Below are 22,138 nucleotides of genomic sequence, written 5' to 3' on the forward strand. Positions count from 1 at the left end.
TGAGCATTAGCTGAGAAAGCAGCATTAATTTCTTGCATATAATACCAAATCCAACTGATTTTGATGTTAGTGGGTAAAGAAACATGATTAAAAACTGTATCATTCCTCCAGCGCCAAATCCACCAAATGATAACAAAAAAAAAAAAACTATCCATCTATTCAAGAGGTCGCTAACAGAGTTAGAGAAAAGGTTACAACATTCCAGAGATAGAATCTTCCTCTAAACAATATTAGCTACACCACACCTCTGAAGGACGTGCTCCACATTTTCGATGGGATGCTAGTAAATAGAGCAAGACGAGTCAAAACTAAAGCCCCTAGCCACTCTTTCCTCGTTACACATAATCATCCTATGATAAACTAGCCAAAGGAAGCTACGAATCCTTTGAGGGGCCTCAATTTTTCAGATTCTCTTACAGACCCTGCTCTCTTCAATACGATGCTACCCAAGGGACAACTCATAAGCCGAGCTAATGGAAAACAAACCATTCTTAGCATATAACCCCAACACTACTTATCCTTAACTTTCAAGTCCTCTCTTAGAATGAAGGCATCAAGCTTATTTTTTATCGGTTCAGGAGCATTCCTTCCAACTTACGCCAGTCCCATCCTATAAAAGGAATCCAATAATCATTAACGCTATAGAAAAGCTCATCATCCCCAATGGCTTTAAGAGCAAAGGCAGAAAGCGGAGCATCACCTAGCCAAACATCAAGCCAGAATTTGGTAGAGACACCGACTACTGATTTAACCCCCTTATAAAGGATAGGAGCAAAGTTAGAAATACCTCACCATAATCTAGAAGCCCTTCTTTTAAGCTGAAGATTCGCGATCTCCACTTCACTATGGATATACTTCGCACAAAGGACTTTAGCCCAAAGGCTATCCTTCTCCCGAACTGTTCTATAACTAATCTTAGCAAGAAAAGCCATTCTCATTTCATGCAGCCTACGGATGCCCAAACCACCGATATGCTTAGGCATGGTCACCTTATTCTAGCTGACAAGGCTAACCAGCCTCTTGTCCTCAGATTCGCCCCAAATGAAGCACCCAACCTTTTGCTCAATTGCATTACAAAAATAAATAGAAATCAAAGCAATTTGCATAGAATAGAGAGGAATAGAAGAAATAACTGACTGAGCTAAGATAGTTCTTCTACAAACGAAAGATATTTGGTCTCTCAACCATTAAGATAAGAAGAGATTCTCTCAAGCACATGATTATAATTGCTCATCGAAACTCTGCAATGGATAGAAGGGGCTTCGAGATACATACCAAGATGGGTAGTTAAGGGAATACAATAGACACAAGAAATATCAAGAGCAATACTTTCGTCAACATTGTTAGACATAAGAATATTGGTTTCTAGTAGCTAACTCTCTAAACTGAGGCTTCGCAAAAATATTAAGTCAAGACATAAACACATTAATCTAATCAACAGAAGCCTCAACAAATAAAACCAGATCATCAACAAAGAAAAGATGTGACAAACATGGACCATATCTAGACAATTTGATTGGTTTCCAAATTTCTCGTGAGATAGCATCATTAATAGTATGACCAAGACATTAAATGAAAATAACAAAAATGTAAGGAGAGACAACATCACCTTAACGAGTTTCACGAAAGGGATGGAACCAATCCAGTTACGTCCTATTCTAGAGATTCGACATCCTAGAGGATTGAACACAACTCATGATATTGCGAACCCAATTGTCATTAAGGCTCACCTCCCGAATAGAATCATTAATAAAATTCCAAAAGATTCTATCATATGCCTTTTCTAAATCAATTTTTATAATCATATGACCCACCCCTTTCCTTTTCTTTCGTATAGAGTAAAGCACTTTCTGATACACAATATTATTGTAAGCAATTCGCCTTCTTGGAATAAAACCGCATTGATTAGGAGAAATAATATGCGGCATAATAGATTTAAGCTTGTTTTTCATAATCTTGGTGATGACTTTAGATCCAACATTACAAAGCCTAATTGGACGCATTTGACTAACAAACTCTGGATGCTTAACTTTAGGAATAAGCACCAGGCTAGTATTATTTGAACCCAACGGTAGTCTACTAGAGCTAAGAAAATCAAGAACAAAATTGCAAAGATTATGCCCAACTATGGGCCGCAAATGCTAATAAAAACCAGCATGGAGACCATCCAGGCAGGCACCTTTAATAGGGCCATATTAAACAACGACGACTTAACATCTTCAACAGAAAATGGACTATTAAGAATACCTACAAGATAACTATAAAGATTAGGAAACATATCTTTACACAGCAAGCTAGGATTACTGTGCATATCCTCGTAGAAAAGATTCTAATGAAAATCATGGACCATCCATTGAAGCCTTTCCTAGTTAGAGACCTACTCACCAACATTGTTTTTAAAAACCTCTATATCATTACTGCTCCTACGAACCATAGTTGAAGCATGATAGAATTTGGTGTTCTGATCTCCAGTGTAAATACAATCCTTCCTAGATTTCTAGAACCACAATAACTCTTCCTGCTGAAGACAACATCAAGATCCTGACTAAGTTTCTTTTACAAGTGGATAATTTTATGAGAATGGTTAAAATCAAGAGTTTCTTAAATGCCATTGGTACGAGCCATCAATCTTTTCTTTCTTTTATAAACACTACCAAAAGAGTTATGATTCCAAGTAGTAAGACTGTCAATAATATCTTTGTTATTCTCAGTAAAACTAACATTGAGATCCCATTTATCCTTAATTAACTTGAAAAAATGAGGATGGGTCATCCAAGCCGCTTGAAAACTAACATTGAGATTCCATGTCTTTGCTTGGCTCCAATTCTCTTGGACCTAGATTGACCCCATTAGTTACAATAGACTTTCCCTTATCCAGCCCACTTTGCACACCCAATGTTTGGGCCTGCACATTAGACCTTTTTATTGCAAAGCTTTTTCCCTTTACTAAGCCCACTAAAGTTTCCTTGAAGATAAGCCCAATCTATTTCATAATCCTTTCCACTGTATTTCGCATGCCCATTCTCTCATTATCATCCGTAGCAAGATTACCAATTCTAGAAGAAGTCCCAAACTTACGTGAAATTCCCTAGGGGATGCATGAGAATTGCCATTAGCATGCATACTAGCTGTTTGCATTTTTTTTTCTTGCCTTTTCTTGTTATTGCAAGATTTACGAGATGCCAACATCCAAGGGCCAAAACTCTCCATAATCTCTGGATTAACCAAAATCTCCTTTTTTTCCTTTTCGGCTTAGCATTGTTCCTCTTTCGGTTCCGGTTGCTCAAGAAAAACTGAGCTTGGACAAGTATACTTCCAATGCCCATAGCGACCACACTAAAAAAAAAAACAAGATGGATTCCTTCATACTAGATTTTCTCCACCTGTCTGCGAAGCTTAAACTTAATAAGCAAGGGTATGCTAACATCCACTTCCACACAAAGCCGGGCAAATCTTCCTCTAGGGGCATTACTGGTGGCATCATCAATCTTGATTAGTTTCCCGATTTTGTTACCACTTTCATTAGGAAATCATAATCATAATATTCAATAAGAAGACACAGAATACGAACCCAAACAAGCAAGCAGTCAATCTCATCATTTTCAAGATTATAAAGTCAGGACACCAGGGTCTGATCGTGAGATAATGATCTGCCACCATCCAATGACCCTCATATTTAGCATACTCATTATCATCCTTAGATCCAAACTTGACTAGATAAAAATCATTATCAATAGCAATAAGGTCCACTAAAGCCTGAGAAAATTATAACCAATGGAGCGCTTCGAGAGTTTGACCATAACTGTTTGTCCCTAAGGTTTCCTTAGTTTGATTTTTTTCTTCTTAGAGATTCTAATAATAGGACAATCTACACCCCTCCCCCCCCCCCCCCCCCCATCATCCTTCGAAACTTGATCCTCATTGAACATACATTGACCTTTTCTGTCAGCATTCATTTTTTGGATCCAAATATTGAGAAAATCACAAAAAATCCAATGATGAAAGTTATTGCCTTCTTAAGTCTCGAAAGGTTAATGATGGGCGAATCCCGATTATGGTTAAGAATAATTGAACCAAAATTACTTTTCTAGAATCAATTTGGACCTAATTGGCAGAAAAATTAGGTTTGAAAGGTGAAACATCGGTTTTTACAAGTTTAGTAACTAAAATGTACAATTTTTCATAACTTTTTTGCCTCCTAAGCCAATCAGCTCTGCATACAACTGATCGGCTATTTTTCAAAATCCAACACTGTTTTATGTATATTTTTGACCTAAAATGCCAAAATTGGTTAACAAAATAAGTTTCTGGAAGATATTAGTGATAATTATTAGGATTTTAAAATATATTTATTGATAATTATTTAAATTTTGATGATTTTAATTTGTTTTATTGGATATTAATCTTAAAAAATTTAATTATCTGATAAAAGGAGAAGATAATTATTTTTTTTAATTTAAATAATTAAATACTTATTTATTCTTCTAAGGTTTTCTAAAATCCTACTGCTATAAATAGAATGATATACCTTAGGTCTAGGGTTAACTACAAATATTAAGCTACACTCAATTAATAATTAGCAATTAAAGTCTACATTCATTAAAAGCAGAAAGCTTTAGGAAACAAAGAAATAGATTACTAAGAAAGTAGTTCATATTTTGAAATCCTTTTTTTGGACGCTAAAAGATTCTCAAACCTAAGTACCACTTATCTCAATGAACTCAAAGATCAGCACTCTCAAGTGACAACTTGAGGATTCCCCAAATCTATCATCATCATCATCTTCATCTCGTTTAAACTAGTTCTTTTACTTTATACTTTAGAAACATGATTAGGATGATTTTCTATGATTATTTTATATAATTCACATGATTTACATGATTAGATTTAGGTTTTTATGAATCAACATCTACTAATTCATTGATAAATATCTAAACCAACAACAATCATTTTTACCAATAAAAAAAAAATTATCTTCCTAATAAAACCTAGATCTAATCATGTATAATGGGGTTGTCTGCTCAAAATAATTCACTAAATGCTTTTTTAAATTTATATTGTTATTTGGCCCTTTTAAAATTAAATTAAAAACTGTTAATTAATTTTATTATATGTATGAATACAAGCAAATATTATTAGTAAATAATTTTTAGCTTATGAATTTTATCTAATTTCTTATATTTTTTAAGATTGAGAATACAGTAAAGATAAATGAAGGCGATAATTCAAGAGAATTTAAAAAGAAAAAATATAGATTTTCAGAAAAAGTCTATTGAAATCTTGAAGAAAAGTAAAAGATAAATTTTAAAAATTTTTATTTATGAGAATGCATAAAAATTATTAAAAATATATAAAAATTTATATCTATAAAAAAGTTAATGACTTTTTAAATACTAATTTATTTTTAAAAGATTTTAATAAAAATTATAATTAAATATTTTTAATTTTTTAAATTTTTAAAAAAATTTAAAAGTTAATATTGAATGTTCTATTCCTTATATAAATTCTTTTAAAATTACTGTTGAATATTCCTTAACTTTGAAACTCCATAAGAAAAATTTAAAAGTTTTAATTGATACTATTTGACCAAAAACTGTGTCTACTTTAACTCTATTCATTTCATATTTTCTTGTCCCTATGCTGCTTTGCTTATGACTAAAATCCTCTCATCTTCAGTATCAACTACTCCAATTCTTGTTCTTCTGCGAAAATGCAAGAACGTGGCGGAGATAAAGCAAATACATGCCCACATAATCACCAATGGATTGGCTCGTTTCACCTTTATAACCAGCAAAATCTTAGCATTATATGCAGTGTCACAAAATGGAGACATAAATTATGCACAAGCTGTTTTCAATCAAATGCCATTACCCAGTTCCTTTGATTTCAATTCCATGATATTGGGTTTCTCTCAAAACTCACTTTCTCAAAAGGGTATTTCACTTTTTGCACGTATGAATAGTATAAGGATTGAAACAAATACCCATACTTTTACTAGTTTGCTTAAATGCTGTTTTTGTTTATCTTTGCTTGATCAAGTTCATTGTCAAATATTGAAATATGGATACAAATCTGATGTTTATATCAACAGCTCTGTTATCAGTATGTACTCAAAACATGGAGCAGTGGAATATGCTCGTCAAGTTTTTGATGAAAGTAGTGATACAAATGTGGTTTGCTGGACTAGTCTTATTAGTGGGTGTTGTATTAATGGATTGATTGATGAAGCACGTGAAATGTTTGACAGAATGCCAGAGAGAAATGAAGTTTCTTATAGTGCAATGGTTTCTGGGTTTGTTCGGAATGGTTTCTTCAATGAGGCAATCGCGTTGTTTCGAGAACTGAAGATATGTGGTAACGTAAGGTTTAACGCGTCTCTTTTAGTTAGTGTTCTTAATGCTTGTGCAGCAATAGGTGCATTTCAAGATGGAAAATGCATCCATTCCTATGCAGATATGCATGGGTTTTCTTGTGAGCTTCAGATAGGTACTGCGTTGATAGATTTTTATGCAAAATGTGGACATATAAATGATGCAGTTGACTTATTTAGCAGGATGCAATATAAAGATGTTACAACTTGGAGTGCTATGATTTTGGGGTTGGCAATCAATGGAGAGAATCATAGAGGAATCGGCCTTTTTGCAGAGATGGAGAGAAAGGGACCTAAAGCAAATGCTGTAACTTTTATGGGAGTTCTTACAGCTTGTAATCACAAAACTCTGGTAAGCAAAGCTTGGTGGTTCTTTGGACGTATGATTAAAGTTTATAGCATTGCACCGGAGATTGAACATTATGGGTGCATGGTTGATCTTTTGGCTCGAGCTGGAATGGTCAAGGAAGCAGAGGTATTGATAAATGTAATGCCAATCAAACCGGATGGAGCTATATGGTGCTCTTTGCTTAATGGATGTCTGATGCATGGCCATGTTGATATGGGGGAGAAGATAGGGAGAAATTTAATCCAATTAGAGCCTCAACATAGTGGAAGGTATGTCCTTCTGTCAAATATGTATGCCACTAAAGGCTGCTGGGACGAGGTAATTAGGTTAAGGAAAATAATGAAAGAGAGGGGAATAGTTACCGTTTCTGCTTGGAGTTTCATTGAGATTGATGGGATTGTTCATAAGTTTCTTGTTGATGATAAGGCCCACTCTTATTACAGAGACATGTACAAATTTCTGAATCAACTTAATGAGCAACTCGATTCCTATTCTGTTGCAGAAGATTCATACTTATGTAACTAGATTCTCCTCATATGCAGAGCCTAAAGGCCTTCTGGGGCAACAAAAGTAATTACTATGGTAACAACAGTTGCATAATGTTAAAGCTAGTTGTTTGCCTTGGGCATCATCAGGCAAATAAATACTTTGAAGAAGGCGGTTTATGCCTGCAGTCGTCTCTCTTGCAGCAGTTATGAATGACATTAGCATTTTTCTTATTTCATTGCTGCAGGTAATTAAAGCCTTTCCTATTACTTTTAAGCTTATTTTTAATTGTTTAGTCGCTATAGAGTTGGTGGCGAGTACAGTAAGCTGCTCCTTGTTTACCTGTCCAAAAGATCAAATCTCATTCATGCGAAGGACTCCACTTGATACCCTTTTTGCTATTTTTAAAATACTATCATTTTGGCAATTTGCTTAACAAGAAGCTGTTGAAAAACCCATGTCCACTTCTTGCCATATTATATATTTCAGCCACTTGTCAAAGCAAGCCAATGGAAATAGAGATGGGCAATTCCCCCATATTATAAGCATACGGTTTCGCTGATGTCTTAGGACGGATTTACAGTATAAAAACTCCTCAGTGGCACCAGTGGTTGGTGGGTCCCCAGACTTACAATGCCTGCCAAGTATACTATGGCAAAGAAAGATGGCAAAAGGTAGGAAATGGTGATGATGCCAAAGCTAGAAAGCCTAACAAACATCCAAGCAAAACTCGTTTTGTCCTTTTCTTGAACCGTTTCTATCAATAAACTATCATGATCACTCAGTACTCTTACTAGTCTTCTACCCTTCTCAGCTGTACTCACTTTCTTTAGCAGAGAGTTTAAAGAAGATGTCTGCCGGAATCTTTACAGCTCCGGTTGCTGGATCTGGTTACCATGGCTTGAAAGCCAACTCAACAAAACAAGTGTTCCCTGCCAAAGATTCTTCTGTTGCATGGAGCCGAAAAACTGTCTCCAATGGTTCCAAGACTTACTGCATGAAGGTAATGTGACCAAGAAATAGATCCAGAAATGCCTGTATTATTCTCCTTTTAGATCCTAACCTTCTTTATTGTTGATCAAATAGACATGGAACCCAATTAACAACACGAAGTTTGAGACTCTGTCCTACCTCCCACCACTTTCTGATGATTCCATTGCTAGCGAGATTGACTACATGATCAAAAAGGGTTGGATCCCTTGCCTTGAATTTGATGAGGTAAGAGTGAATTGAAAGTATAAATGTCATGTCATCTTGCATTAGAAATGGATTTCATTCTCATGTACAGAAGATGCCAAGCGAGTGGTGGTACAGTCATTTTCTTTATGCCTCTATTAAATTAAAATCAAAGTCTTATCAATGATTTGGGATTGTGCAGTGTATTCCCATTACTGTTGAAGTCTATATTAATAACATGTGGTGGTTTAGGGGTTAACATATTTTGAGGGCTGTGATCTATTCTTCACAGTCCTTGAAGTGTTAAACTGTTAAAACCAGAGTAAATGTTGCATTTTTGTCCCTTGTTCTTATGTGCTAGCAGAAGGTTTTAGCTTGTCTGAACACACTACCATATTGATTATTTAACTAGAAGTAGAGAAAGGGAGGCTTTGCATGAGTAGTAATCTTGATTTCTACTAGGTTATGATCTTTTTTTTATGTCTCTTCCAAAATGTTACAGAAAGGGTATGTGCATAGGGAGAATAGCAGGATGCCAGGATACTATGATGGAAGGTACTGGACACTATGGAAGCTCCCCATGTTTGGATGCAACGACTCATCTCAAGTGCTTAATGAAATCAACGAATGCAAAAAGGCATACCCAAATGCCTATATCCGCTGCTTGGCATTTGATAACACCCGCCAGGCTCAGTGCATGTCCTTTGTCATCCAAAACCCTAAAGCTACCACTCATTGAGGCATTTTGTTTTGAGCATTCCTTTGGGGAGAACCCTTATTTTCTTCTTTTGATGTTTCATCATGGTTTCTGTTAATTTCCACTTCTGTTGTGCGAATAAGATGGACATGATTCTTGGGGTTTATCAAAGAGTGTCTCGTTTGTGGAGTGTAAGAATATAAAATAAGCTGTTTTTGGATGATTAAATTCTTTATTATGTTCATGGAAGATGTGAGTAGCACATGGTTTTGAGCTTTCTTTTTGAGGACAAAAACGATTGGAATGCCCATGGTTTTGCTTTAATAGGAACAATTTTCTTAGCTTATGTGTGCTAGGGAGATGGAGATGCGGACCCAGTACAAAAAAGGAAATAAATAAATATAACTAGTCTATACTATTATGACCCTGATACAAATCCCTCCTCCTTTCCATCCTTCCAAACAAACACAACTTTATCCCTAAAGTAGTTGGGTCTTCCTAAACCAGAGAACTCGCATGCGCGCACTCAAAATACCCATTGAATCGATGTTCGCTTAGAATACTGTATCAGATTCTAGAATTATTTGAATGGAATGGAATATGTACAAAATAAAAATAATAATTTCTAATCAATATAATAAATAGATATAAAACAGTTATTCCTGAATAATTTTTTAAAATAGCTATAGAATAGTCATTGTTTTGAATTAGTATTCTACATAATTGAAGAATAACTATTTTATGGAACAGTTATTGATTGTTCAAATTTGAACTAAATCATCATATTCTACTCAACTATTTCATGAGCCGAGCACAACCATAGTGTGATGAGGCAGAGTGATTTCGACCACTTTCATACTAAACCACTACCAATTAGCCACTTGATATTCTGAGGTCACCAATGGCATTGAGAATAAACCTCACATGGCACATTTGCCCTAAAATTCTGGCCCAACTACATTCTCAGCAGTTCCACCTTTCCTGTAGTTTCAATAAGGCACTAGCTCAAATGGGAACATAGTTGAGACAGTAGAGTAGACAAGGAATTATTTGAAAAATCAAAGAGCAAAGCAATTGTAATTCTTTCAAGATAGGATTGCATTACACCCAAATGCCCAAAATTGAAACAAGAAGCTGTACTTTTCAGCTCTTGAATTGAAGCAAACAATTACTAGTACCTCTAATTTTATAACACCGCCTATGAGGGCACCAAACTGTATTTGTCAGTGCAATCTCCATCACGGCCGGAACTCCAATTTATTCACGTCTTAAAACCCAATCCAATGTATCGTAATCGACTAGTTAACGAGTTATCCTTATTCCGAAACACCGAATCTATCTTGGTGCACAAATGTACCTGCAGTCAGCTGCATCTAAGATTCACATGAAATATTAGACAAAAACGCCATACACTAGGTGCCAAACCATCCCCTATCAAATTCGTCAGCCTTGAGATCAAAAGCTCTTTGTTTCACGACATAATGGCGATTACCTAGCCAAATAAAATTAAAACAAAATAGATGGATAAATTAATCAGAATAATCTCTGCATGGTATCCATAACACTAGTAATCCATCAAAGTGCTGACCTGCAGTAGCTACTGATGAAAAAAGGATCCACCCATAGAAACAAAAGGAATTAGCTGCCCGACAAATCGATATGATCCTGAGGCATATTACTGTCAATGGCAGTTAGAACTATAAACTTAAGTGTTCACAGATTCAATAGTTAACATCTTCTCATGTGCCATTTATAAAGTACATCTGATTTGACTTGAGAATATCAATCCCAAAATCCATGTCTAAATCTAATCACTCTGATTACTTTCTTAAAGAGCAATTAAAAAAATCAAAAACAGTACACCCATACAATGATAGAAAAACCTCATCTCAAGGCACGCCATAAACCTCTTAAACGATCTTCCAGAGGATCCTATTAATCTGCTTCAACCATTCAAGTCACCTTATTGTCAGATTCTTCCATCTGTAAATAAGGTAGAAATGAACAATTAGGTAAAAATGGTAGAGTATAAAGAAAACTGAAACATGCATTGTTCACTATCATCAGTTACAAAAGAATAATGCATATGAATCAGAGAGATCCTACATAACAGCAATGTCATAGGAACCAAAATTTAATGAAAAGGCTACCTATTCCTTAAAATGGCAATTGGTTTTCACCTTCTCTCTCCACACCCAATCCCAAGAGAAGAAAAATAATTGTCTGCATAACACATGAAAGATAAAATCATTCTCTCATTTTTATTAAGGAAAAGAGTATTATTTCAAGCACGTAAAAACCATGCTATTACTCAAGAAAGGCCCAGCACTAAGTACATCAACCCCACAGCCGCTTGCACTCACATAATAATAAGATGTGATCTGCTTGCAAACTCAGCAATGTGCTTACAGATGAAGCGTCTAAGAAATAGGTTTGCTCTTGAATAATACTGATGGTCAGGGAATTCTTTCCCGAGTAGCTCACCTAGCCAAACATTGCAATCCTAGGAGACCAAAATGCCTCTATGTAAAATTAAAGGACATCATAAGCATTTCCAATAACAGATTGATCTATAATCTTACTTTCCCAATTCTTCGAATGATCAAATACAACTGCAACTCAAACAATTATTTTAGCTCCAATTCTTACAAGCCACCTCATTTAAACTCATACAAGAATTCACCACAATATCTAATTTCTTGGCAACCCACAGATAGTATGATCCCAAAACAAATAATCTCTACCTCCCACATTGAATTAGTAAAATGAAAGCAGATCTTGTAACCTTTTATTACTATATATACACATATATATACATTAGTTCCGTCATGTACCTTGCAACAATGGTTTCTGTGTTTATTATTAAGTCATAAACCTTCAAAGCCAATTAATTCCCAAGCAAAGTATACTACAAAGAATCAAAGTTTTAATGCCCAAGCCCCTCTCTCAAAAGATTAGCTAAACTTTTTCCCACCTAGCCAAGTGATACTTAAACTCCTCTCATCACAGTTTGAATCTCTGTCAACCTTTTGGACCACCAAATGGGATAGGAGAAAAAGTTAAAGGGAGGTAAAACAAGTGATCAATTCTGAGTGAGTTTCCCTCCCTCTAATAGATGATATCTCTCTAATTTAGTTTCAGATTCAAAACTAATATCTTCATCTTTGCTCCTAAAAGCCCTAAAAAGTCAAAAAAATTACCCACTTCACATCTGTTAGAAGTTGCATTTATCCCACATCGCTTGATTACTGGGTTGTTATAGTGTATATAAGTGAATTAGGTATCCTCTTCCCTTGAACTAGCTTTTCGGAATGAATTCTATCCAAGCCCATTTATCATGGTATCAAAGCCAGCCTTTTATCTACGACAATGGGTTTGGAGCCAGCCAGTTTGCATGTCACGCTAAACGTGAGGGAGGGTGTTCAAATTGTATTTATCCCACATTGCTTGGTTAATGGGCTGTTAATAATGTATATAAGTAGATTGAGCACCCTCTTCCTTTGAGCTAGCTTTTAGAAATAAATTCTACCCAAGCCCATTTATCAACATCTATCCCAAGCCTCCAGTCAATATGTAACAAAAATCATCCTTCATTTTCCTAAGTTGACTTTCAATTAAAACACTACTCCAATGGATTATGGAAGATAAAATATATATCATAAGGAAGCTTGTTGACATCTCCTTGTATGCATATCAGAATCATCCTAGAAAGATGGAAAAAAATGCAATTTTCTATGAATGCCTGGTCAAAACCACTTACCAAATCCTTTTGTAAAGATATAGTCAATACTTCATTATAGCCTTCCATCACTAGTAGTAACAAACAACTTCAAACGACATTTAGAATCTGCTTTCATCCAACAAAAGCATTTTGAATTGAGCCTCAGTAGGTCATTACTAGTTTAATACCCTCTTTAGCCTCAAACACACCTTTAAAACAACCTTAAACTTCCTCAATTCAACTTAACTTTAATCCTACGATCGGTTAAGGATTCCAACCTTGATACGATCCGATTATGTTATATTCATCTCAAAACAGTTTACCCCAAGTCATTCTAAATTTGCCTCCCATCTTCTTTAGAACTGCACCTCATACAAACAAGCATCTAGCCCCAGCCCACTTCCTGATGCCTTTCCATCACCCTCTGATAATTACCTTTCCCCACCTTTAGCTAAATAATAGTCGCAAAAATAATCCAACCTAATACATTATTTGTAAAGTCTCTATTCCTTGGTAATCAAAACCGAAAGATCTATGAACCAGTCCGTGTTTGACTAGCCAAGCAGACAAACGACCCTGCATCTTTTTTCTCCCTCCCGCATTTTTATTTGTATAGTAATTTTAATAATTATTTTTTGTATAATATAAGTATTTTACATTCACGATGAAATTTATGAAGATTGGATACATTTAACACCTTCAATGTAAACCTTGGAATTCCTCCTGCTTTACTGTATGTTGTTATCCAGAAACTAACAATTTTGAAAAGACAAATTATTCTTGAATGCTCACGAAGCGAGAACATTTGAGACTATGAAACCCAAAAATCCAATCATTGCAATGTGGTGCAAACCACAACAGCCTACCCACAGTCACAGGAGCTAAAGTCATCTAACAGAAACACAATCCAACCTTAGGGCTTTGCAGACCAGAACATGCTTCTATATTTGCCATTGACAGGATCATATCTACTGAAACATAAATGCCAACCATTCTCCAGCTTAAACTAGCAAGAAATGCAATGAGATCCTATTACACAATATACCAAATCCACAACATTGTATTGGAGAACACAACTGGACTTGCAGTGATCTTGTTTCAGAAAGAATCTACGTTTATCACTTCTATAATTCTAATATTTTAACTCTACATTTATTAGTTCTGTAATTCTAGTACCCGAAAATCTTCTAATCAACACATTATATTAAGATTTTACTTCAATTTCCAAAATTCAATGGTATTACCTTCTTAATGCCTCAGGAAACTCTAGTCTACTATTGTTTGCATTATAAATGCAATATTCAAGTAAAGAGCAGAAACTTGACAAACTAGAACACATATAACTAACTGCATGGCTCATAATTGGGAAACATTTGTAATATTCAAGAACAACTTATGAATTAGAGGAAAATAAATAAAGTAGGAAAGTGCTAATTCCATACAAAGAAAACTTCCCAGTTTTAAATTACTTCATCACATTATAGAGCAACGTTTAGTGCCTAGAACTTGAGAATTTCAAGTTGAACATTTTTACGGTCTCCCAAATCCAAAATCTAAACTATTCAAAGAAAATCTAACAATACAGTACAAAATTAAGCACAATAAGCCTGGAAATTTAAGAAGGCAGCATGTTTAATCATTCATAGACAAATAAATCAATAACCACAAAAACAAATCAATATCACTAACCTTATCAGAATTCCACAAGCGACATAAATAAACATCTAGCGATTGCGTTCAGGAGGCAACGGCCGGTTGAACCCTCCTCGTCGATTCATGTACTGCCTAGGCTGCCGCTTAGTAACGGGTCTAACGCCACTCACATCAGCACCAGGCACAGGCTTTCCTTTCGTCGAATCAAAACCAACTGGAATCCCTAATTTCTTCATCATCTCAATCTCATCCTCATCCACTGCCACGTCCTCCCCTCCTCCTCCTCCTTCTTTCACCTCTCCCTCCACTACCTCCCTTGCTATTCCATCAACAAAATCTGACACTATTTCCCTCTGCCTATCCCTCTCTCTCTTTCCGTCTTCACTTCCGTGACGATGCCGTTTTCTTGGCGGCGATGGTGACGGTGTCCGCTGATGCCGATTTCGCCGCTGAGATGGTGTCCTGGACCGTGAACGAGAACGAGCGTGTCGTGACCGTGTATGCTCTGGCGACCTTGTATGGGAACGTGTGCTACGCGTGCGCTCTCTATCACGTTCACGTTCACGTTCACGATCTTCTTTGTCTCGGCGTCTGTCTCTGTCCCGGTCCCGGTCTCGGTCTCGGTCTCGGTCCCGGTCTCGATCTTCTTTGTCTCGGCGTCTTTCTCTGTCACGTTCGCGGTCGCGGTCGCGGTGTCTGTCTCTGTCAGCCATGTGATGTGAGGCGGAGAATGAGAATAGAGTTAAAAGAGAGGTTTTGAGGGAGAGCAGAGGAATTGAACTCTCCACCTCCGAAGGGTTTTAGGTAATAACGAGGGGTTAAATGCAAATTTTAATTTGGCTCCTAAATTTAGCACTTAGGTTACGTTCTTTTAATGGGATTTTAAATAAATAATTCTTTTTTGAAACTTAAATTTTTAATTCTTATAAGTTTTAGATTTTTTTTTTAATTTCTGAAATTTTATATTAAATATATTAGTTATTATTTATAATTTTAAATTCATTATTATCTTTTTAATAAAATTATTTAATATTTATTGTGCTTAAATGATATTGATCGTCTAATTTAAAAAAGTAATGGTCTAAACTAATTTAAAAATTAAATATTTATATATTACATAAGTTTCAACATTGATCTTTAAGATGTTTATTAAAGTAAAAAGAATTGTAATTTTTATTTGTACAATATTTAAAATTTAAGAATTTTTATGTTATTTTAAAATTTATATTTTTATATTTAATTTTTCAAAAATTTAAATTATTTATCCTAATTATTTATACATCAGTAAAATTCGATTAAGTTATCATAACTTATGATACCCATTTTATTTTTGAAAATAAAAACATTAAGGCTAATTAATTAGTCCTAAAATTAACTTTCTTACTTATTTAAGCTATTACCATTCGCTATTTGCCTAATTAGTTCAATTTTTTACTTAAAGAAAGTTGGAAATTCATATTTTTGAAAACAGCAAAAGAAAAAAATAGAGGTAAGTAAAAGATAAATAAATAAATAAGCGGTCATCTTTATAAACTAATTAGAAAGAGAAATTGTGATATAACAAAACTGTTTCTCACTGCTTTCAGTTGAAGAACTTCTAGTTTTAGCCAACTCTTGAAACCATTTTACTTGGCATAGTCCGTTCCAGATTTCTCAAGAGAAGGCCATTGCATAGTATCATAGGCCAAACTGTCTCCTACCCAAGTTATTCGGAGCTCGGATCAATAAAAAGGTCATTCGAGGTTGTTCGTTAATTTAAACGAGCTATAATGTGCCTAAGTTAGTACTCGCAAGTGTACGAACCGTTTCTATAGTAAAGGTAAGTTCACCATGGGGTCGATCTCTCAAGGAACTATGAGGCCACTTATTATAAAGACTATTTATCGACACAAAACAATAAAAGTACATCTAAACACTCTAAACCAGTATTTTGAGATAATAATATTTATAAAGTAAAGTAACTAAATAATAAATAAATATGCAATGCAAATGCTTATGATTTAAAACTATATACTAAAAATAGTATTTATCCTAGGTATTTATTTAGTAATTTTTTTTGTTTTACTTTAAGCCTAGATCTAATGAATGAAAAAGTGATGTGCATTTTCCTTTAGTCACTCAAACTAATTATGCAACTAGAGTTTCTTATATCTATATAGATTGAAGCAAAGTTTGTGTCTCTAATACATTCAACCTAAATATGTTCATAATAATTACTATTGTTAAATTAATATGATGGTTAACTAACAATAATAACTGAAACTAATAAAATATAAAGGTAAAAAAATCGTTCACTAAACACTCATAAATAACAAGATTCATATAAAAGTAAAAAAAAAAAAACTAAACTAAATACTTATGAAAACTAGCCTAACATATTTAATTCAATGATTATGGTATTAAATAGAAAGACATAAAACAATAAAGTAAAAGCTCTCTCTAGATCTAAAATTTCTTCAAGTAGAAAGATGATTGATCCTCACTATCCAATTGTACATATCATTATTAGATAATTTAAAAATTCAAATTTTTATGTCATAAAGCAAAAATAATACACAAATAATAAGGAATCAATATTTGGGCTCTAATATCAATGTTAATAATACGAAACTAAAATAGATTAAGTGTGTAAAATAATTACATCTTGAAAATTTCACAAGTTCTTAGTTGGATCTTCAAGATGCTTGATCTTTGTTTAAATTCCAAAATACACTAATCTTGACAACCTAAATCTTATATGTATATTGTTATAATTGCATAGAGAGTTGATTTAACACCTTGAATTTTTATTTTATCTAAATAATATTTTTCTATGGGTATTTTAATAATTTAATATTATTTTCAAACTATTATATAATTAGGGTTACTATATTTTCTTAAACTAAATTATTTTATTACATTGCATTTATTTATATCTCTATTTAAATTTTTGATTCGATCTAAATTGACTTAATCAATAAATGTATATTATTATTTTAAAATACTTTAAAAATTATAAATATATTTCGGAATTTAAGTATTAGAAATTAAAGGTCTATTTTTCTCAAAAGATATGAAATTACCATTGCTAATTCCTAAACGATTTAATTGCTAAATTATATATAAATATATATAACAAAGATAATAATTTTGGGCTACTCTAGCACCAACTTGTTAAAAGGGGGAGCTATATGCAATTTGCACTATAGCAAATAACCAAATAGGTCTTTCCCTGTTTTCTCTCTCTCTCTGATCCTCACACGCAGCCGACCTTCTTCCCTCCGCTCATCCATTTCCAGCCACCTCTCACCGCTATATTCTCACCAGAACCTCTTTTTGATGTTTCGAGCTCACTATCATCGCTGGTTTCGCTAGAATTCGCCTAGAAACGACAATTCGATTGTAAGCACCTGGTTTTTCGAATCTAGATATCAAAGAAATGACGGAAAATCTAATGATGAAAGTTGCTACTTCTTCCGGATCTCGAGGAGTTGAGGACGATTAAAATTTCAACTAGGGTTATGTGTGATTAAGCCAAATATTTTTTTTTTGAAATTAATTTGAACTAAATTGACAGAAAAAATTAAGTTTTAGAGTGAAATAGAAATAATTGGAAATTTTAGGGGCTAAATTGCAAAAATTCCCAAAAGATGCCAACTTAGAGCTAATTGACTTTGCGTACAGTCAGTCGACTCTGTGTAAAGCTGATTGGCTTGAAATATGAATTTTTATGTCGTTTTGGGATTTTTTTCAATTATAAACGCCAAAAATTATTAAAGCATGTCTTCTAAAAGGTTTTATTGATAATTATTCAAATTTTAAACATTTTTATGATTAATTCAATACTTATAAATAATTATCGTTCAGATCAATTTTTGATAAATCCTTTAATTATTTAATAATTATGATGATTATCAACAATTAAAGAGATGTATATCTTGGCTTTAGAGTTTCCTCATTCCTTCTTTATAAATAAAAAAGGAAACTCTAGGCTAAGGGGTTGATAATTCTTGGTAGAAATTGACTGGTAAGCTTTTGAGGCAAATGTATTGTGACTTCTAAAAACTAAACACTAAATCCTAAACACTCTAGATACCTACCTAATCTTTGAATCAACCTTCTCCTCTACTCTTGAGAACCGAGGATCTACTCTATAGAGTGACAACTTGAGGTTTTCTAAACTCATTGCATCATTCTGATTCCTTTCTTCTTTTATGCTTTTATTTATGAATCTAGCAACATGCAAAGGGTTTATATGATAAATGATGCTTATTGATTGTTTTTATTTTCTTGCGTGATTAGATCTAGAAATTCCATGTTTCAATTTGATAACTTGATAGTTTCATTATAAAAGCATAATAGGGTTTTGAAATCTGATAACTTTTATAGAAGTATATTTGTTGGATTTGGATCTAATAATTTCCATATTTATTATTAGATCTAAGGTTTTGTTATAAAATTTAAATGATTAGTTTATATTTCTTGCTTTTTATGTCTTTTAAAAAAATTGTTATATCCAATGAATCTACGTGTTTATTGTGAGTCCATATTTTATTCTTTTGCTCTAAAATGACTTATTTATGTGTTTTATCGCATCTTGTACATGTATTAACCAAAGTTCATGTGTTTTGATGCATGTACATCAACTGCTTAGGAGTATGGAGCGTCTATTCATCAATTTCAGCCTAGGAAAGCCTTTGGAACTGATCGGCTCTATGACAAGCCCATTGACTGTCCATCCAATAGTCATCCATTTTGCTGAATTTTAAAGATTTTAGATGATTTTTGGCCTTTTATGCGTAATTTAGTCCATTTTTGAGTTATTTTAATTGTAGGAGGGCTGTACTGGCTTATTAATTTTTTTGCTTTCTTTATTTTGCTTTACTTTTGTAACCTATGATGACAAATGCATATTTCACAAATTAATAATTAAAAAACTAATCACCTAGAGTTATGACTTCTTAATTTTGATTATTAGCATGAAATTTGTAGTCCATTAGGTTAATAAGATGGTAATTAGGCCTAAAAGTAAAATTAATAATACTTAGATAGGCTTTGTTATGCTAATAATAAATTAGGTGACTTAGACTTAGGTGAACTAAAACATGCTTTGGCATGTAAAATAAAGTCCATTTAGGATTAATAGTTAGTAATTGAAACATAACATAATTGAGCTAGACTAGGCGAGCCTCTTTTGCATAATTGAATAATTAACTAGGTTAATCAAATAAAAAGGGAATCGAGCAAAGTAGAGATACACAAATAAGCAAGTTGGCTTCCGGATCCATCTCTAGATGTGGCGATGCTACCTTATAGAATTTAGTTATGCCACTCAATTAGAAAAAAGTGTTCGGTGATTTATCGGGGTGGCAACTCTTTTTCTCTGTGTTAGTCTCTATTACTAATTAGCATGTTTCTGATTAGGTTGAAAAGCCTTGTTGTGTCGTGGTCGCTAGAGACACTTAGGTGCGTGCCTGAAATCGCCGCCCATATCGACGAAGCAATATTTCATACCCTTGTTGATATGTAGGACTAGGTGGAGCTAACATATTGTATTATTTGATATATAGAAGATTATTATGTTGTATTATAGAGAATAGGTTATTATCTAATCAAATTGTAAATGGTGATATACAAATAAGGAAGTTGGCTTCCGGATCCATCTCTGGATGTGGCGATGCTTCCTTATAGAAGCTAGTTATGCCACTTAATTAGAAAAAAAGTGTATCGGTGATTTATCCGAGTGGCGATTCTCTTTCTCCGAGTTAGTCTCCGTGACGAGTTAGCGTGTTTCTGATTAGGTTGAAAAGTCTTGTCATGTCATAGTCTCTAGAGACACTTAGATGTGCACCCGAAACCGCCACCCACATTGACGAAGTAAAGTTTTCAGACGCTTGTCGCCACCGTAAACACTGCCACCTTTTGACGTTCTTTGGTTGATATGAGGCTAGCGATCGAATCCCCACCCTTGAGAACCTTTAGGCAGCGAACAACAACCCCCAATGTTTGCGTTTCTCTAGTGAATGGAACATCGCCGGACCCGAAGGTATTTCTATAAATTTAGGGGATTTTGATGACAATTAGGCAGAAATATTTGTACTCTTGGGCTCCTTGACTCACGATATAAGCGTAGGCGTATTCGGTTGCATTGTCATCACCGTTGAGAAATTTCTCGACGATCAGGCTTAGTGACCTTGAGATGCGTGTCGTATTTCCAATTTAATGTTATTAGTCTCTTGTGTGATAATGTCGAATTTTGATTTGTCTTGGTATGCAATCTCAAATTCGAACTCGATTTTAATTAATTAATTATTATTTATTTATTTTATTATTAGATTAAATATTAATTACTAGAATTACGATTTAATTATAAATTATGGATAATTAGAAATTAATTGATAGTTAGATACTTAATTGAGGTTAATTGGATATTAATTAAGAAATTAAAATTTTATTGGTTAAGTTATTTTTGTTAAAGATTTTCATTTGTGGATTTACCGATTTCAAGAATAATGATTACTTAATTGCAAATTATGGCCAATTAACATTTAATTTAATAGTTAGTACTTGATTGAATAATTAAGGATAATCAAGTGAGTTATTATATTTTGGAGACTTTGTTTTAAGGAATAAATAATATTTAGGTTATCAAGGATTAATTAATATATAATTTATCTTTAAATTATATAAATCAGTGATTAATTGATGTTGGATTAATTTTAGAAAATGATTGAGATTAATGGCTCTAGGATATTTATTAGTGGAATATAGATTTGTGTTAGCTGATTCTAAGTCTTAGTAACCAGTAAATTCTACTGATACCGGATAATCTGTTAAATAGAATTTTAATAGGGTATAACCCATAGTTTCTTTAAAAAATCTAGGTTTAGATGGATTTTTATATATAGATATAAGTAGTAAACTAATATTTGCGGAATTTTTAGATTCTCAGTCTCATCAGCTAGCTGTATTGGGATCCGGAGTAGTGAATCAGAGAATACCACTAACTTGTGAGTTAAAGTCATATAATTAAGTAATATGTGTTGATTGTCATGCCTTATAATGATATAAATATTTTGTTATCATCATCATCATTATTACTATTATTATAATTATTTATCACCATTATGTTTACTATTGTTGTTAATATGGATGTGCTTCTACTTTTAATAATTGTTATTATTATGTAAACCATTATGATGAGTACGTTGGGATGAGAGCTTCAGTAGAACGTGCCACCTGATGGGCTATATCAGAATCGCGTGTGCACTGATGAGAATCAAGACAGTTATGAATATGATATGTATGAGATGCCCTGGTCAAGCAGAGACTCTCAAGCTTATGAGGATCAGTAGTAGTCGTATCTAAGGTCCATGATCGAGCTTAGTTCTCTGTGCGCCTTTTATAATGAGAATAAGTGACCCGACTGGATCTAAGGTCCATGGTCAAACTTTGCTCTATAAGCGCTAGTCATAATGGAATAAAAGAGTCTACTGGCTAGTATAGTTAGAGTCTAGAGTTCTATTATTTTCTCGTCCTAATCTTTATTTAAATGGATTTCAGAAAAAATGGCATGATGTGGGTGTGGATAGTGGGTGTGTGTGTGAGAGAGAGTATATATACATATATGCATATATTCATAGCTTATGCGGTTGTTCGATGGCATATTTTGATTATATGCTTTTAACTCACTCTCAAAATTGACAG

At 33.7% G+C, this 22,138-nt stretch overlaps 3 protein-coding genes across 12 annotated transcripts; 2 read left to right on the forward strand and 1 right to left on the reverse strand.

Moving 5' to 3' along the window:
• The first annotated feature begins 5,575 nt into the window (after positions 1-5,575).
• On the forward strand, positions 5,576-7,474 carry LOC125368564 (pentatricopeptide repeat-containing protein At5g48910-like). The gene has a single exon (XM_048371739.1). The coding sequence runs from the start codon at positions 5,652-5,654 to the stop codon at positions 7,242-7,244; it is 1,593 nt and encodes a 530-aa protein (XP_048227696.1). The 5' UTR covers positions 5,576-5,651; the 3' UTR covers positions 7,245-7,474.
• Positions 7,475-7,917: 443 nt separating this feature from the next.
• Positions 7,918-9,327, forward strand: LOC8260288 (ribulose bisphosphate carboxylase small subunit, chloroplastic 3). The gene is made up of 3 exons (XM_002530985.4): positions 7,918-8,208; positions 8,292-8,423; positions 8,884-9,327. Exons 1-3 carry the CDS (start codon positions 8,056-8,058, stop codon positions 9,118-9,120), a joined length of 522 nt encoding a protein of 173 aa, XP_002531031.3. The 5' UTR covers positions 7,918-8,055; the 3' UTR covers positions 9,121-9,327.
• A 1,389-nt stretch (positions 9,328-10,716) lies between these two features.
• Positions 10,717-15,287, reverse strand: LOC8260286 (U4/U6.U5 small nuclear ribonucleoprotein 27 kDa protein). 10 transcript variants are annotated; one of them, XR_007215061.1, is made up of 4 exons: positions 14,489-15,287; positions 11,229-11,301; positions 10,962-11,061; positions 10,717-10,743 (listed from the first exon to the last, which is right to left on the reverse strand). XR_007215061.1 is itself a non-coding variant. In XM_015726515.3 (2 exons), the coding sequence occupies exon 1, from the start codon at positions 15,163-15,165 to the stop codon at positions 14,524-14,526; it is 642 nt and encodes a 213-aa protein (XP_015582001.2). In that variant the 5' UTR covers positions 15,166-15,285; the 3' UTR covers positions 10,717-11,061; positions 14,489-14,523. The 10 variants fall into 10 exon arrangements, 1 of the variants encoding a protein (XP_015582001.2); XR_007215059.1 differs by having other exon boundaries at positions 10,717-10,756; XR_007215060.1 differs by having other exon boundaries at positions 10,948-11,061.
• Between the last annotated feature and the right edge of the window lie 6,851 nt (positions 15,288-22,138).

Source organism: Ricinus communis, chromosome 3 (assembly GCF_019578655.1).
Source record: "Ricinus communis isolate WT05 ecotype wild-type chromosome 3, ASM1957865v1, whole genome shotgun sequence".
In the NCBI taxonomy this organism is placed as follows: Eukaryota; Viridiplantae; Streptophyta; class Magnoliopsida; order Malpighiales; family Euphorbiaceae; genus Ricinus; species Ricinus communis.

Bases quoted from the DNA above. Each gene is read 5' to 3' on its own strand.
- LOC125368564 (XM_048371739.1), top strand. From the start codon at position 5,652: ATGACTAAAATCCTCTCATCTTCAGTATCAACTACTCCAATTCTTGTT.
- LOC8260286 (XM_015726515.3), bottom strand. From the start codon at position 15,165: ATGGCTGACAGAGACAGACACCGCGACCGCGACCGCGAACGTGACAGA.
- LOC8260288 (XM_002530985.4), top strand. From the start codon at position 8,056: ATGTCTGCCGGAATCTTTACAGCTCCGGTTGCTGGATCTGGTTACCAT. The intron at 8,209-8,291 runs GTAATGTGACCA...TTGATCAAATAG, and splicing joins CCAAGACTTACTGCATGAAG to ACATGGAACCCAATTAACAA. The intron at 8,424-8,883 runs GTAAGAGTGAAT...AAAATGTTACAG, and splicing joins CTTGCCTTGAATTTGATGAG to AAAGGGTATGTGCATAGGGA.